Source organism: Equus quagga, chromosome 20, assembly GCF_021613505.1.
Source record: "Equus quagga isolate Etosha38 chromosome 20, UCLA_HA_Equagga_1.0, whole genome shotgun sequence".
In the NCBI taxonomy this organism is placed as follows: domain Eukaryota; kingdom Metazoa; phylum Chordata; class Mammalia; order Perissodactyla; family Equidae; genus Equus; species Equus quagga.
In genome coordinates, this window is record NC_060286.1 from 5,080,703 (window position 1) to 5,096,938 (window position 16,236).

General features: G+C 36.3%; 1 protein-coding gene across 5 annotated transcripts in view; it reads left to right on the plus strand.

Moving 5' to 3' along the window:
• Positions 1-16,236, plus strand: part of ARID4A (AT-rich interaction domain 4A) — a 69,159-nt gene that overhangs the window by 19,612 nt on the left and 33,311 nt on the right. For all 5 annotated transcript variants that reach the window (XM_046647458.1, XM_046647460.1, XM_046647459.1 and 2 more), the window contains exons 9-11: positions 2,999-3,078; positions 4,354-4,430; positions 4,831-4,997. In XM_046647458.1, the coding sequence (XP_046503414.1) occupies positions 2,999-3,078; positions 4,354-4,430; positions 4,831-4,997 (324 nt within the window). The remainder of the gene's footprint in view (positions 1-2,998; positions 3,079-4,353; positions 4,431-4,830; positions 4,998-16,236) is intronic.

Consider the following 16,236-nt stretch of genomic DNA (forward strand, 5'->3'; position numbering starts at 1 on the left):
TTCCTGTCTTTAATTCTCTGTAATCGATCATTTACTAAGATCTTTCAGTTCTTCCTTCAAAATGTGTTCTGTGATCTCTTTTTACTCTATTTCCATTACCATTTTACACCTGATCTACAGGAACTACCTCCAAGTTCCCGTAAGTTAATCCCTGTGTTCTTTCTTTACTGAATTCAAACCAATTTTCTAGAAGTAACTTTTATAGAGAAATCATTTTGAAGTATTGATTTAATCATGATAGTCCCATTCTCAAAGAAACCCTTGACTGATTCTGCCTAATGAGTCAATTCTGCATTCTTTAGTTGGATATCTGAGGCCATCCCTCGCTCTTAGTTTCTTTCCTGTTTTCGGTATAAGCTCTCTGCTTCACTCAGGTTCTCTCCTAACTGCTCCTTACGTAAGACGCTCCTCCTCCAAGCCTTTACCCTTGCCTTAACTCAGCTAGTGTTTACTGAGGGCCTGCAGTGAGTTCAGCTTTCTTCTGAGTTTGTTAGAAGAGGGAGAAGTATGAGAATTGTAACACATTGCCCTCAAGAAGCTACTGTACACATCTGAGAGATTACATAATAGTTAAAAATTATGAAAGAATTTGAATAACTGTTGGTGCAGTCACTAGAGTAGGACAGGGAGTATTGGGGAAAGAAAGGGTGCACCTAGGCTTGGAAATGGCAAGTCTTAGACGGATTGGTAGAGAAAACTAATCTTTGCGTACTCGGGGAAGGAATGAGAAGAAGGGATGGGCAAGAGAATTATTTCGTGAGAGGAATCAATAATACTTGGTAATACCTGTCTCCACTTTCTTCTCTCCCTACTCCTCTACTCCTCTCCAAGTCCTGCCTTTTCTGCAGAGCCTCCCCTGACCGCTTTAACGTAAGAATGCCCCTTCTCCTCTGAGTTTTGATATCACTTATATCTAATCAAAACTAATAACAGTTTTGGCATAAAATGTGTCCCAAATTAGATTAGAATCCCTTAAAGAACCAAGGCCATTTTTTTTAGATTTCTATCTGCATGTAAATACATCACTCAATTCCTATATAGTAATTTATTTTACATAGGAAAAGTCTGAAAATCCTTTGAACCATTCAGTTGTAAAGGCAGACAAATAAATGGGTTTGGATTCAGAATATTCAGGATATAATGTGCCAAGAGATTTAAAAAAGAATAAATTCCTTTATTTGCTCAGCAGATTTATCATTTTCCAGGTGATGTAGAAAATATGAGTAAGACAGCAATCTTATATTTGATGATTTTATAATCTAATGCAGAGACTCCTTCAAGTAACTGTAATATAAATTAGCGTATGTTCAATATTTGGACTTGCCCTGAGAGATTACCTTTGTTTGAAGGAAATCCAGAAAGCCTGCATGAATCCGCTGCTTTTGGCTGAGCCTTGAAGGATGTCAATAAAGTTAGTAAGCAGAACTTCACTGGAGAACTTCATTAGAGGAAACGAGAAGTAACAGCAGAAAAGCAGGGGCTTTGTCCCTGGAGCTGTCTGCTCTGGGAATCCATTTTGGCTAAATATTAGACATGAGTAGAGGAATAATAGAAAATAAAAGTGGGAAGATAATTTGGATCTAGGGCCAAGGGGTCTTTAAAAATACATCTAAGGAATCTAGACCTAATTCTGCATAGAATTTGGCAGAAGAGTAGCATTATTTGAGCCACATGTTTAGGAATGTTAATGAGGCAGTGGTATGTTGGATGGATTGTTGGAAGGACTGGCGGTGGCAGCAATCAGTCAAGAGGCCATTGAGTGGTTCACAGGTGAGATAATTAAGCCTTGGGCTGCGCCTACTCATCCTTTAAGACTTGCCTTAAGCCTTTGCTGCCACACCTTTTCCTTTCCCGGGTTTGGCTCCCTCTTCCTCCTCTTGGTGTTTTCCTATCATCCTATGCCTAGTGAGATCACTGTGCTTATCCTCCGTTGTGTTCTTTTAGGGTACCTTTTTGTGTTTACCCCTCCATTACACTGTTAGCTCCATGAGGGCAGACACAACTACAGTATTAGTCTAATAATTACCAGCACCTAACAAACAAATATTTACTTGTATCTGATGTTAAGACAGCTGATATGACTGCCAAGAACTTTAAATTATTTGGATGCCTGCTGTTGAATCTGATAGCCGTGAGCCCTATCTGGCTATTTAAGTTTAAATGTAACTTAATTAAAATTAAATAGAATTAAAAATTCAGTCTCTCATTTGCACTAGCAACCTCTCAAGTGCATGACCCCCCGTGGTTCATTGCTGCTGTATTGGTCAGTGCAGATATGGAACATATCCATCAGTGCAGAAAGTTCTGTGGATGGTCCTCGATTGTAGCGGAGGGGCTAGTGTTAGGGGTGATAATGAGCAAGTGCGTTTCAGCAATTTATTAGTAGACTTTAATTTTTTTAAATATTAAATTCCATAAATATACAGAGATTAGTTATTTATTAATATTAAGACATTTGTTATTTTTAAAAGTTAAGAAATTCAAAAGGTCTTTACTCAGATTTTCTGTAACTTGTTTAATTACTAAAGATTGTACATGCCATGGTAAGAAAGGGAACTTAGGTGTTTATTTTAAACAAATAGCCAGATTTCAAAATAGATCTTGATTCAAGTGTATTTTTTAAAATTTATAATGTGCCAAATTTGCATCACAGATCTTATATTTTAGTTTTTGGATAATCAATGAATTATTATTTAACTTAGAATAAATCCTGCTATTTTTAAAGTAGCCACATTGTAATTTATGTTTCATTAATTGTCCATTTTATAATCTAATAAAAAGATAAATATCTAGAAAACCAATATGCTAAATAAAAGTTATAAGGTGATCTTCATTGGTAAGAGATTCATTAATAATGGAAGCTTTTGACAGTGAAGCCATTTCTTATAAAATATAATCCATTTGAGAAGTTAGGGGATCCACATTGTTCTTTTAAAAAATATATTCTTTTTTTGAGCAAGGAAAATAGGAATCAATCTGTTCTTATTTTATATTTCAGGTAATATCTCCCAGCTGTAATGATGACATCACAGTGAAAAAAGACCAGTGTTTAGTTCGATCATTTATTGATTCTAAATTGTGAGTAATGCATCACTTAATAGTGTTACATTGGGAGAAAACAAATGGAATCAAAGTGATAAACTCCTCCCCACTCCAAGACTTTATTTTAAAAGGCTAATTATTTCAGGAACTGAGACGTTGTTACCTAATATGCTTTGATTTTTTGTAATGTAGGTTATTTCTTACTGAAATTTTTAAATAAAAACTAAACAACATAGAATAATATTAAAAAACAGTTTTGACTTTTTTTCTGATTAAAAGTCAGATTTTTAGAAACTTTCCTTAACCTCAACTTTGCTTTGTTTCCAAAAAAAGATGTAAAATTAAAAAATATATATATGTATTTATTGAGTGGTAATCCTCTGTGAAAAATTTTTTTTTTTTTTTTTTTTGAGGAAGATTAGCTTGAGCTAACATCTGCCACCAATCCTCCTCTTTTTGCTGAGGAAGACTGGCCCTGAGCTAACATCCATGCCCATCTTCCTCTACTTTATACGTGGGATGCCCACCAAGGCATGGCTTGACAAGCAGTGCCATGTCCGCACCCGGGATTCGAACCAGCGAACCCTGGGCCGCCAAGCGGGACATGCAAACTTAACCACTGTGCCACTGGGCTAGCCCCTTTGTGAAAAATTTAATACCGTAAAATATCTTAGAATAATAAAAATATTTTAACATTACCTTCTATTAAATTTTTTAAAGTAAACTGGATAGTAAATTTAAGAAATATTAAAGATCAAAATAGACATTGTTGTCTTCTCTAAGGCAAACATCCTGCTGACGTAAATGACCCCGTCCTGTGACACGAGGCTCTCAAGTTAGTATACTTTGCATATGTGAAACTTTCTAATGAAGAGCTAGCCTTGCCTGTATTGCCCTTTATTGAGGATTAGTATATACATGGTCTTTTAAAAACAGTGTATAGGGGCCGACCTGAGTGGTTAAGTTCGTGCACTCCGCTTCGGCGGCCCAGGGTTTCACCAGTTCGGATCCTGGGCACCACTCATCAGGCCATGTTGAGGCAGCGTCCCACATGCCACAACTAAAAGGACCCACAACTAAAAATACACAACTATTTGGGGAGAAAAAGCACAAAAAAAAAAAGAAGGAGATTGGCAACAGTTGTTAGCTCAGGTGCCAATATTTGAAAAAATAAATAAATAAATAAAAACATTTTATAGGCAAAATAATTTTGATTTTGACGTTTATATTTGTCTGTATATTAACATGGACTATTCAAGTGATAATTTTTATTTAATAATGCTTTCTCTCTTTATTCTTCTCTATAATTAGTTATTCTATAGCAAGAAAGGATATCAAGGAAGTAGATATTCTCAATATACCTGAATCTGAGATTTCTGCTAAACCAGGTAAAATAAGGATGAATCAAGCCATTATTTCATGATGTGGCTCTAAATGGCAAATAGTGGCTAAAGCAAAACTGACTGTTCTCTGGTGCCATTTTAACTCTTTAGACTTGATATCTACTCTTATTTGATGGCTGTTTTTTAATGTCTAGATAAAATATTTGATTTGTAATTTGTAGATGTTTAACTTTTCATGATTTACCATTAAGATTCTAACAGTATTCCCTAGAGTGATAATAAACATTAATATAACATAACTTATGAGATATGATCAAGTTTACTGTATCATTTTCTAAGTGACAGTGAATTTGAATCTGAATCTTCTGACTCTGAATGCCATGTCTACCTATTGTTTCATGCTGCTGATTTCATAACTACTGCTGAAGTACATTTTTCCTCTTAGGGCTACAGAAAGCAAGCATCTTCTTAAAAACTAGAGTTGTTCCTGATAATTGGAAAATGGATATAAATGAAATCCTTGAGTCATCCAGTAGTGAAGATGAAGATGGCCCAGCTGAAGAAAATGATGAAGAGAAGGAGAAAGAGGCCAAAAAGGAAGAAGAAGAGGCGGTAGGTGAAATTTCATGTTTGAAATGTATAAAAACATTTTAATACTCTAAAGTAAAAATAATACCTTCATAGGGGTTGGCCCGGTGGTGCAACAGTTAAGTGCACATGTTCCGCTTCGGCAGCCCAGGGTTCACAGGTTTGGATCCCAGGTGAGGACCTATGCACCGCTTATCAAGCCATGCTGTGGCAGGCATCCCACATAAAATAGAGGAAGATGGGCATGGGTGTTAGCTCAGGCCAGTTTTCCTCCGAAAAATTAAAAAAAAAAAAAGGAGGATTGTCAGCAAATGTTAGCTCAGGGCTAATCTCCCCCCCACCCAAAATAATAATACTCTCATATATTTTCCCTGTGTTTAGATTCTTTATATTATTTGTTTCTGTCTTTTTCTAGCTCAGCTTCGTCTTGGGGAGGGGAAGTTTTTTTGGCTTCTAGCGTCATGTAAATCAGAATTGATTTTTAGCAAGTAAGAGGTTACAAAGAACTTTTCAGGCTAAATAATCAACAAGTGCAAGCTCATGTTGTTTTTTTTAATTCTTTTGCAAACAGCCAAGGAGGAAAGAAATGTAACTTTTAGGTGTGTTACATGTGTTAACTCATTGAAATTGTTATCATATGGAGTAACTGGTATTATCTTACTTTAAAGGTGAGGAAAATGAGCGTCAGAGAGGTTAAGTAACTTTCCCAAGGTGGCACAGCTCAAATGTGAACAAGGATTTGAACCCAGGTCTGGTGTGTCTTAACTTCAAAACCTCACCTCTTTCAGACACTTCACAGTGTCTCAAGGATAACAGGGATAAAAAAATCCTATCCAAACTGAAAGAATATTTCATTTGGCAGTTTGATAAATCATATAAAAGATTTAGATTGTACTTTATAAGTGCTAATGGTTTTAATGTAATATTACTATGTCATTTAGAATATATATAATTGTAGGAAATCATTCATGGAGTACCACGTAATTGCTTACATGAATATTGTTGTCTATTTATTCAGCAATGTTTTGTCAAGTGGATAAATTGTCCAGTATATTTTTGGTTCTTATGAGGTAAAGGGGCTTAGCGGCAGACAAAGAGAATGAGTTTATTGAAAAAGCAGATCTATTTGAGCATAAAAAGTATTTGCTTGGAAAATGTGGAATGTTTGTTTCTGTTTTACATATACAAATATGAATTTATGAAATACAGCAAGTATACTTGTATATGATGAAGGGCATACAGTATTTCTTTCCTTTTACTTCCTCTGCAGTATTTGGTTTTTGCACTCTGAAATCAGAATGGCGGTTCATACTTACAGGCTGCCTACAGAGTTGCCATAGTAACGTGCTGTTGGTTTTAAGTGAGCATGCTCGGAAAGACAGGAAGGTTTAGCAGAGGCTTGGCAGGTTGCCAATGGAGGTTTGCCAGATGCTTTGAAATGGGCTGTCTTTCTTTTCCTTTCATGTAATGTCTGATTTTTATGTGGAAGAGAATGTAAGTAGTGCTGTATAACCCTGCGGATGCTATGCCCTGAGAGGGAAAGCAAATATTTGCAAGTCAGACTGAAAAATGTTCAGACACTGTACTGATTAAGTAGAAGGGGAATCTAACCATTTTGCATTTGAAAGAAAATGCAGCATATAGGTAAGATTTTTTTAATATTTAGTTACCATTTTGATTGCCAAAAATCGGGTTAAATAAGAATTTTAGATATTGATGATGTGGCTAATATGGTAGAACTCGTAACCAAGCGTAATTGTTTCTTGTACAAGAGACAGTAGGAGTCTATTTTTAGAGTGTCAGAGGATAAAGCCTGTTTTTCTGAAACATAAGATAGATTTTGAAATGAAAATGATAATGAGACAGTTTGGCAAAATTCAGGACTTAAAGTCTAAATATTAAATGTGATATTTGTATTTTATCTGTATTTATTTATAGATTATATGTTTTCAGGGTAAATAGGCCACATTTTTAGGGTGTGAACTGTTGCAGTCTGGTTTTGCTTTTTTTTTTAAATTAACAGTTAGGATCTTATATTGACAAATATATTGACAAATTGACATTTTTTTAATACTTTTAATTGGTGTCCCTCTCAGAATGCATTTTCCTTACTCCCCACCCCCCCAAAACACCCCTGAAATTTTAAACAAAGAGGGTAAAAAGAGCTTTATAGTAAGGTTAGAGAAGATAGCTATGTAATAGTAAATAGTAAATGTTCTTATTACAGCTATTAATTGCATAAAAATCATAATGTTTTATTCAAGCTGTGAGTAAACATTCGTAAAAAAGGAATGAAGAGCAAAGGCAAGCTCTGTTACCTATTGTTTGCAGGTAATAAGTAAAGAAATTTAAAAAGGTAAGGACCTTTGTAAGGATAGTGTCTTCTTAAAATGTATTAGTTAAGTTATGAACCTGTTAAAATTAAGTGAACCAGGATGCTTTTCATCTACTGAAAAATAAAAGCAAAATTATAAAATTTAGGCACTGGTTTATATGATTATTATTTTAAATTATTTTTCAGATTGCCAGTTTCATAGCACATACTTTATTGAATTCCTTGATAGAAATGAATTCCTCATTTTCTCTGGCCATGCAGGTAGATAGATGGTCGTAAGTGAGATTTTGGTTGCTTTAGAAAAAATAATCAGCTGCATTTCTTGCTGTTGGATTTAAGGTTTAGTTGCTGAATCATTCCAACTTGTCTTGAATAGTAATTTTTAAAAATTTAATATATTGATAAACCGAAAAGCAGTCTAATCTGTATATAGCAAAGGGGGAAAAAATAAGTATGGTATAAAATGAATTAAAGTCTAATAAACCGGGGCCTACCTGTCTTAGTCATTACAGGCCTTTACTGCACAAGGGAGGCTAAGCTGTAGTATTACATTACAGACCGTATTCTTCCCGAAGTATAATTATGCTGTGCTTTTCATGAAGATTTATTGTTGCTTCACAGTGATCAAAAAGATCTTTTATAACATTCTGTGAATCACTATAACAGTACTTTAGCCTGTCATTTGGTGTTTGTAAATTTTATGCAGTAGAATCATACAAGTGTTAGATACTTCTGCAGTGTTAATGGGCAGTGGACATTGTATATTTGATGCTTTGGGTACCCTAACATAGCCTTAATAAGGAGATTTGAGATTCCATGGCTTTACCGTAGAGGAGCATCTTTTTTACTTAATATTATTTTGAATTCCTAAGCATTGGTAGTTCAGGATTCGAGCACAAGAAATATATTTCATACTGTTACTGGGTAGGAAAAGACTTAAGAGTCTAGTAGGAAGTAGATCCTATCTATATTGATGACTTTAAATTTTAACTCATTGGTAATTATATTGGAAAAAAGCCCTGGAGAATATTTTTGTGGGTATTACTTAAATGTCTTTGGTTAAGAAAATTTTGTATTAGAAAAGATATTGCTGAATTTCCTTTTGAGCTTTGAAATTGAGAAGTCCACGTAAACATAAGTAATGATGTCAGTTATTGGTTTACTCCTGATGTGCATTCATTTTGTCTGAATGTAGGAGAGCTGTCAAAGGGTAAAATAGAGAGGGGAGTATTTCGAAGACTGACTGTCAGAAGGGGATTGGGCCCGTCTTACCTTTTGTCCTTTTAGTTTGCCATAGGTAGGCTTATATGTTGGGCCCTTTCAGAAATCTCCTCTAATTTCGAATTTAGTAATAAAAATTAGAATTTAGTGAATTTTTATAAGAAATGCTCTTTTCTGTTTAGAAGTATTGACGCCCTTTTCTCCAATCTTTGAATTTTATAGGGATCGCTCTTACGTTTAATGCCCAGGATTATATACTCGGATAAAAATCATAAATGCTTGAGTTTTCTTATTCATGGAAACCTGAATTTTTTTTTTATGTTTAAATCAAGTGTTAAATAATTGTGTGTATTTGTGCCAAGATTTCTGTAGCTCAATTGTAAAAGCATTTGTTAATGATCATTTGGGATCGCTTTGGGTATAAACCTACAGTAAATGCTTGATAATTCAGGAAAATCATGCTAAGTCAATAAAATTTAAAGAAAACTTTAAAGGTAATATTAATATTGTAGGTATATCTAGTAACTCCAGCTGCCAATCGAGCGTTTCTAAGCAAGCCTGTAAAGCGAACCTTCAATGAACAATTGAGACTCTAGCTTACATTCAAGTATAGTAACTTCTTTGCTCAACTATTCATTTAGCTTATTAAACAAGCAAACAACAATGACCTAATGTATTTAGCAAAACCTTTCTTCACAGTTAGCATAAGACTCTAAACAAATTAGGATGACCTACTCAGATTAACGCAGATTGCACATTTGTACACAGAAATACAGCTACATTTTTGTGTATTTACAAAAAAATCTTCTTATATCAAAGTATTTTATAGTTGTGGTTGTATGTGAGAGGGTTGACTGATTTTAAAGCTTTAGATATGATAGCATGCAAACCACAGCTTGATGATTAAAAGTAGAATGTGTGTACCCTTCCAAATGGGGGAAAAATGGCTAGTCTCGGTTAACTTTGATGTAACACAAGAGTCATATGTAATTTGTTTTATGCAGGTTGTTGTTAAACTGTTTTCTGAAATTATACAACAGTGTCTCACCACATAATGAATATATCGTAATATCTTATGTGATCCCTGAAATTTTCTGTTGTAAGTGTATACAACAGGGAGGAATGGTACCATTCTACATTTTATGATTACCGGTTTCGCTGGGCCTCTAACACTCTTGGTTAATTCCTAGTTTCTGTAATCAAATCATTGTCTCCTCCATTAAACCAACAAGTTTATCCTCACTCCACTCCAACTTCAGAAAGAAACTAGGAGCTTCACATGGGAGCATGCTCTAAACCTCACCTGCCTGCTCTCCTTCCCCAAGGTACAATTGATGATGTGTTGTCCTCCTCCATAAGACAGGCCCTCCATTTATGCTCTGGATCTCATTCCCTTCTTCCTTGTCTTAGACTAGGAACTATCTGTTTTCTTTCCGGCATCTTTAACATGTTACTTTCTGTTGTATCCTTCTCATCAGCTTTTAAAAACACGCTCATATCTCTGCCAACCTTTTGGCGACCTGTCCAGGTTCCTTCCACCAACTTTCTCACAAGCCCTCTAGATACTGCCCTCCATCCTCCCTGTTGTGGCCAGATTGCTCAGAGCTATATATACCATTCTGTTTCCTAACCTCTCGTTCACTCTTAATTCACTGCAGTGTGTCTTGTCCTCCTACCTCAGCTAAAACAACTTTACTCAGGTCACCAGTGGGCTATAACAAATTTTTGTGCTTAATCCAACAGATTTTTGTTTTGATCTCCTTAGTAAGAGTCAGCATCTTTGGCATGCCTACCGTCTTAAATCTCCTGACGTCCATCCATGACATTACATTTTTTTCTGTTTTATTTCCTAACTAAATGATGTGGTAATTCCAAATCTGTATGTGTATCAAAGATGTCTCTTCTTAGCTTCAGATATTTATATTGAACTGCCAATGAAGATTTCTTCTTGTTTTGTAAGTACTAAACTCACTATGTTCAAGACTATACTCATCTTTGCCCCAAACCTATTCTTTCCCCACTTGTCCCTGATTCATTTGAATAGAAGCGTCATCTGCCCAATTGCCCAAGCCAGATACATGGAAGTCCCCTTGATCCTCTCCCTCTTGCTCCTCTATCCAATGAGACACCAAATCCCGTCTCTTCTTCCTACTTGATAGCTCTCAAATTTGCCCCCTTCCCTCAGTTTCTACTCTCTGCCCCCGTAGTCCACACCACTGTTCTCTTTTGCCGGGACTAATGCAATAGCAACCTGTTCTTTCCATGTCCATGCTTGCCCTCCTCCAGTCTATTCTCTGTACAGCTTCTGAGTAGATTGTTTGAAGCTAGAAATATAAATATGATTGCTCTTGGAATAAATTAATTTTAGGGCATAAAAGTGGTTGTAGTTTTTGTTCTTTTGTGTTGAAACATTTCTAAAACATATTGCTTAATAACACCCCTTTAAGAAGTAGTATACTTACTGGACATTACTTATCCTTGTACTTACTCAAGATTTAATTATTCTTTTAATACAATCCTGTCATGGCTTTTAGCCCTTATAGTAAATGACCTACTCCTATTAAGATTGCGAATTTTTCTATTTCCTTTCTTCTAAAGTCTATTTTGTCAGCTGTCATTTTTACGTATGATAAATTTCTGGGTAATTCTTCAGAATTCTGTTTGGGGCAGGACCTTTTGTTACCCTAGGGAGTCATTTTGACCAATGGATCACATGAGTTACCAAACCTAGTATTGTGATTTTTTTCTTTTTCTTTTTTAATTTAAATTCAGTTTAACTTAAAGTTTTCATTTTAAATTTTGGTTTTCATTTGCATATTTCACTGAGGTGTTGTGACAAGAAAATATATCTATTGTCCCAGAGCATACATCATCAGTAATATGTACCTTTCATCGTACCGCAGCTAAAGTATTCAGCTTTTGTAGAAGATATAAACAAGTGAGAGATGACCACACCAAATAGTCTTCTCAGTTTATTCTTGGAGACTTAGTGTTTTTTTAAAGTATGACTGTTTAATCCTCAATAGAAATTTTTATATGTGAAGAAACAGGCTTAGAGAGGTTACAGGAGGTTTCACAGACTTTTAAATAAATTTTCTTTCTTCCTCTAGACTGTAAGGTCTCTGAAAGCAGAGGATGTCAGGTTTTTTGTGTTTGCTTTTTCCTTTTACAACCAGTATAAATATCTGCCAGCTAGCAACACAGAGCTTGGCTCATGTTAAACCTTTATTAAATAGTTTCTGAATAAATAAATGACTATGGGCTATGCAATTATCCTAACAAATTGCTGTTTGAAACCAAGTGTTGGAAGATTTGTTGTAAGGTTCCAGAAAGTTCACTTTGGAAGGAACCTAGCATAAGGTATCTAACTTCACTTCGTAATAGATTTCTTTTCTCAGGCTTTGTATTCTAGGCATTCGCATTTCCTTATAATATTCTGTGAATTTATAAATTAATTCTTTTCAGCTTAAGCTAGTTTGGGATGGTTTTCTGTCACTTGCAGTAAGAGTTCTTGACTAATACTACTTCTTCTTCGTATCTTGTCGCACTTATTTTATGTGTCTTCTGACTGGTCTTTTCCCCTCCAATCCATTCTCCATAGACATCTTTCTAAAACATTATGGAAACCCTGTAATGGCTTTCAGCACCTATAGGATGAAGTCTAGGTCTTTTATCATAGTGCTGTGGAAGTCTGGCCCTGAGTTCATAATTTGACCTATACCCACCTTTTTGTTCTCCCCTCCACTATGCTCCAGCAACATAGAACTTCTGATAGCTCCCCGCCACCACCAAGACGTTGGTCAGATGCTGCTTGTTGAGCTGTCAGGTTTATTGCATTGAGTATTGCCTTTGTGCTGCCCATTCCCTTTGTCAGTATTAAATATTATAGGGAAAATAAAATGAAAGTTTAAAAAACTTTGAAAATAATAAACAATAGCTGAGATTTAAAGAAGCCAACTGACTTCTATGCAGGAACAGAAAGAGCTCTGTCTGAATTAAAGTGGTTGGATACGACTTAGAAACGTTCTATGCGTTAACTGTAGTAAGTTGTTCTGGTATTTACTTTACAGTTTCAAAAAACTAGTGAGGCTATTTAATATGTTTCGAATTTAAAATTATATACAAAAAAGCATAAGCAGCTACTGGTATTGCTGCTTCTTTCACGTCCCTCCTCAAGCCCAGAGGTGCCCTCAGAGCTGCCACCTGTGATGTGTGTCCTGCAGTGCTTCGCTCCCCAGAGTGCAGCTTTCAGGGCCCTGTCCTAATACCTCCTCGTCTCCACCAGGCATCTGCCCACTTCAGAGGGCGCCAGGCTTAGCCTCTTTCTTCAGAGGGTTTGGGCGGGGACAGGAGATGGAGGGAGGAGCTGAGAGGGCCTGTGACGGAGGAGTCCCAGGGACGGGGTGAGGAGGAGAGCCGAGGAGGAGGACCAGGGAAGGCCTGCAGACAGCAGCGTGAAGGGTGAGTGAAGCTCCCCTTGGCCCAAATAATGTTAATTCACAACAACAGTATTTGGGTTTTGAAAAATAAGCATGGTATACTGGAATACTGAAAAAAAAAAAAAAAAAGGAGGTTGTTGTATAATCATTAATAACTTATTAAGGATACCTGTAGGAGTTCATGTGAGCTGAGATACCCATCAAAAAAAGATGTGTACCTTCACATACAATAGACACTACAGGGAAAGCACAAAGGTCAAATTTAGTTACACCCTTCTCCACTCTCAAAATGTCAGTTTTTGGGGCCAGCCCTGTGGCGTGGTGCTTCAGTGGCCCAGGGTTCACCAGTTCTGATCCCGGGTGTGGACCTGTGCACTGCTTGTCAAGCCATGCTGTGGCAGGCATCCCTCATATAAAATAAGGGAAAATGAGCACGGATGTTAGCTCAGGGCCAATCTTCCTCAGCAAAAAGAGAAGGATTCGCAGCAGATGGTAGCTCAGGGCTAATTTCCCTCAAAAAAAAAAAAAGTTTTAATGGCTCTAACCTGATATGTGCTGAGAAATTATCCCCAACCACTCATTAGAACTCTGTAGGAGTTACACGGGTCCAAGGGGCTTTCTGTGAAGGGCCTCATCTTTTTCTGACATGTATTTTGACAGTTGAGACGCTTTCTGTACACCTTCATAATTTGTTTTCTGGTTAGTAGAGTTGCTAGCTAGGTAAGTTAATAGCTCAGCCAAAACAAGGTATTATCTTATTAAAAAAATAAAATATTCATTTCCCATGGCAATAAAATGCAGAAAGTTCATTCTTCACTAGAGTTTATGACATTTCTCAGTGAATAATCATTCATTTTCTGAATAATATATTTAGGAAAAGAATGAGGTGAGTGCCAGCAAGTCATTGTGCCACAACCACCTGTGACTTAAGAATATCCTCAGCCATTCTTATTTTTTCTCTGACTCCTATTGCATTCATCTTACTGTGAATATTAACCCTGAAACGCAGTGAATGTGAAACAATTGAAGAAAATCTTCTCCCTAATTCATTTTCATGGACATCATTTTCATTCAGATGATAATAGAGTGTCTACACTAAGTGCCAGTCATTGGTGATAAAATTCTGAGCAAAATACTCGTGTCTCTAACCTCATAGAACTTAGCAAGCACTTACAATGTATTGGAACTTTAAGGACTACAAACATGAATAGCTTAAGTGAGACTTAAAGTAAAGAGAAATGTCAGCATTAACCCCCCTGTCTCCCTCCTTCAGGGCAAGTGTCCTCTTTCCATCATCAGGTGACAGACTGCGTCAGGCATTGATCCCCCTCCTGTGGACTGTCATAGCTTCCCTTTCCCTTCCGATCCAGCAGACTCAGTCTTGGCAGAGAACTTTTAAAGACACAGATGTGCTCTAATTCCTCTGTAGCTCTCTCATACCTCACATCTGCCCGCAGCATCCAGTTCCGATTCTCTTGCACGTCATTACAAGGTCCATTCCTGATCCCCAGCCTCATGTTTATGCCGTTGACTCCAGCTCCCAGGCTCTTCACTGTCCACATTTTGAGGCTTTCCCAGTGTTAGCACCATCACTCCATCTCCAGCAGAAACATTCATCCCCTCTTGTATTCTTTTACATATTTTACAGCACCTCCACATTGTGTGGAATTGTCTTGTTTAACATTTCTGCACCCCCCTGCCAGACTCAGAGGGCCATAAGTAGAAGGTACCATGTCTTCTCATTTTAATCACAGTACTTTTGCATAGTCCCTGACTCATAGTAACCATCAATAAATGTTTAAATTGAATTTGAAGATATAATTTCCAAAGTCAGAAAATTCATAATCTAGTAGTGTAGATAGATACACAACTACTTATAACACTAGGTATTATATACTGATGCTAACTAAAATTGTAAGTTTCTTGAAATCATGATCATGTTTATGCCTCTTCTATATCCCTAACCCCCTTCCCTGTCTGGGCTGCCTCATTACTCTTCACACACGTTACTAAGTGAAGGGAAGAAGGCTCTCCGGCTGTCTAGTGGACTCTCCCCCTCCCGTCATTACAACCCTCTCCTGCTCTAAAACCCTGCAGAGATGCAACACCTTCCGGCTGTCGGCCAGGAGAGAGACCCGATAGGTCTGAAAATACCGTGAACAGGGAAAGCACACTGTGACAGCAAGGCCGAGCTGCCACAGAAAGCCGCTGCAAAGGCAGACTCTTCTAGTCGGAGGCGTTTTCTAGCATATGCAGTTTTACTCCAAGGTGACTAACAACACAGCTATTTGCAGAAAAAGATTTTGAAGAATTACTTATTGTAAGGGATTAAACAATTTTAATTTTTGCAAGGACTATCAGGTAAATTTAAACTTTGTTTATAGCCTCCTTTTTGTGTGTGGAAAGTACATTTCCTCTCAAGCAGGCATTTTTTTATAAGTAGAATTCTTTCTTCATTTATATCTTGTTTTTACACCTGATAACACCACCTAAACTTAGAATTTTATAGCCATAGTTTCTCATGGAACTTATTACACTCTTGGATATCCACTAACTTTTAAATCAAATGTATTTAAAGCACCAATTTTTATCTATAAAACTATATTCTTAATTATTAAGAATTTATCAGATGTTTGGTACAACCTTAATAAATGCCTAATTTTCAGTTGATGGATTCCTTTTGTTTACTTGTTTTTGGAAGAAACTTTGATTTCAAATCAGTGCCTTTTTAAAAAATTGTTTTTACGTATATGAGCTACTAATTATCTGAAATCTGTAAGATCATAAATACTGGGAATGAGGCATTAATCTGAGGGGAGAATATTGTGATTATGAGGGACAGGCAAAGCATAGAGCCAGTCTGTCATAAGGCATTTTGGGGTCTTTCCCCCATACTAGAAGTCCTTAAAATTAATACCTGAAACGATTCTTGGGCTATTGGATTACTTTTTTTCTTGAGTTAACTCATTGGCAGTTGTTTTGATAACCTTGTAAAAGCAAGATTTTCTAATTCACATGGGGAAAAACCTGCCATCTCTTGTTTTGAGAATTAGTAATGATTTCTGTTAACTCTGATTATTAGCTCTGTAAATTGCTAATTTTTGAGGCCTAGTAGAACTTTGAAGTTTCTTTATATTTGGTAAACCGAAAGTACTCCAATGTTACAAATCATTCTGAATGAATGTACTGAAAGATCTTACTGTCTTTCCCTTGATTGCCTTGGGGGTTTTTTATTGTATAGAAAATTCTTTTTTTTTTTTTTTTTTTT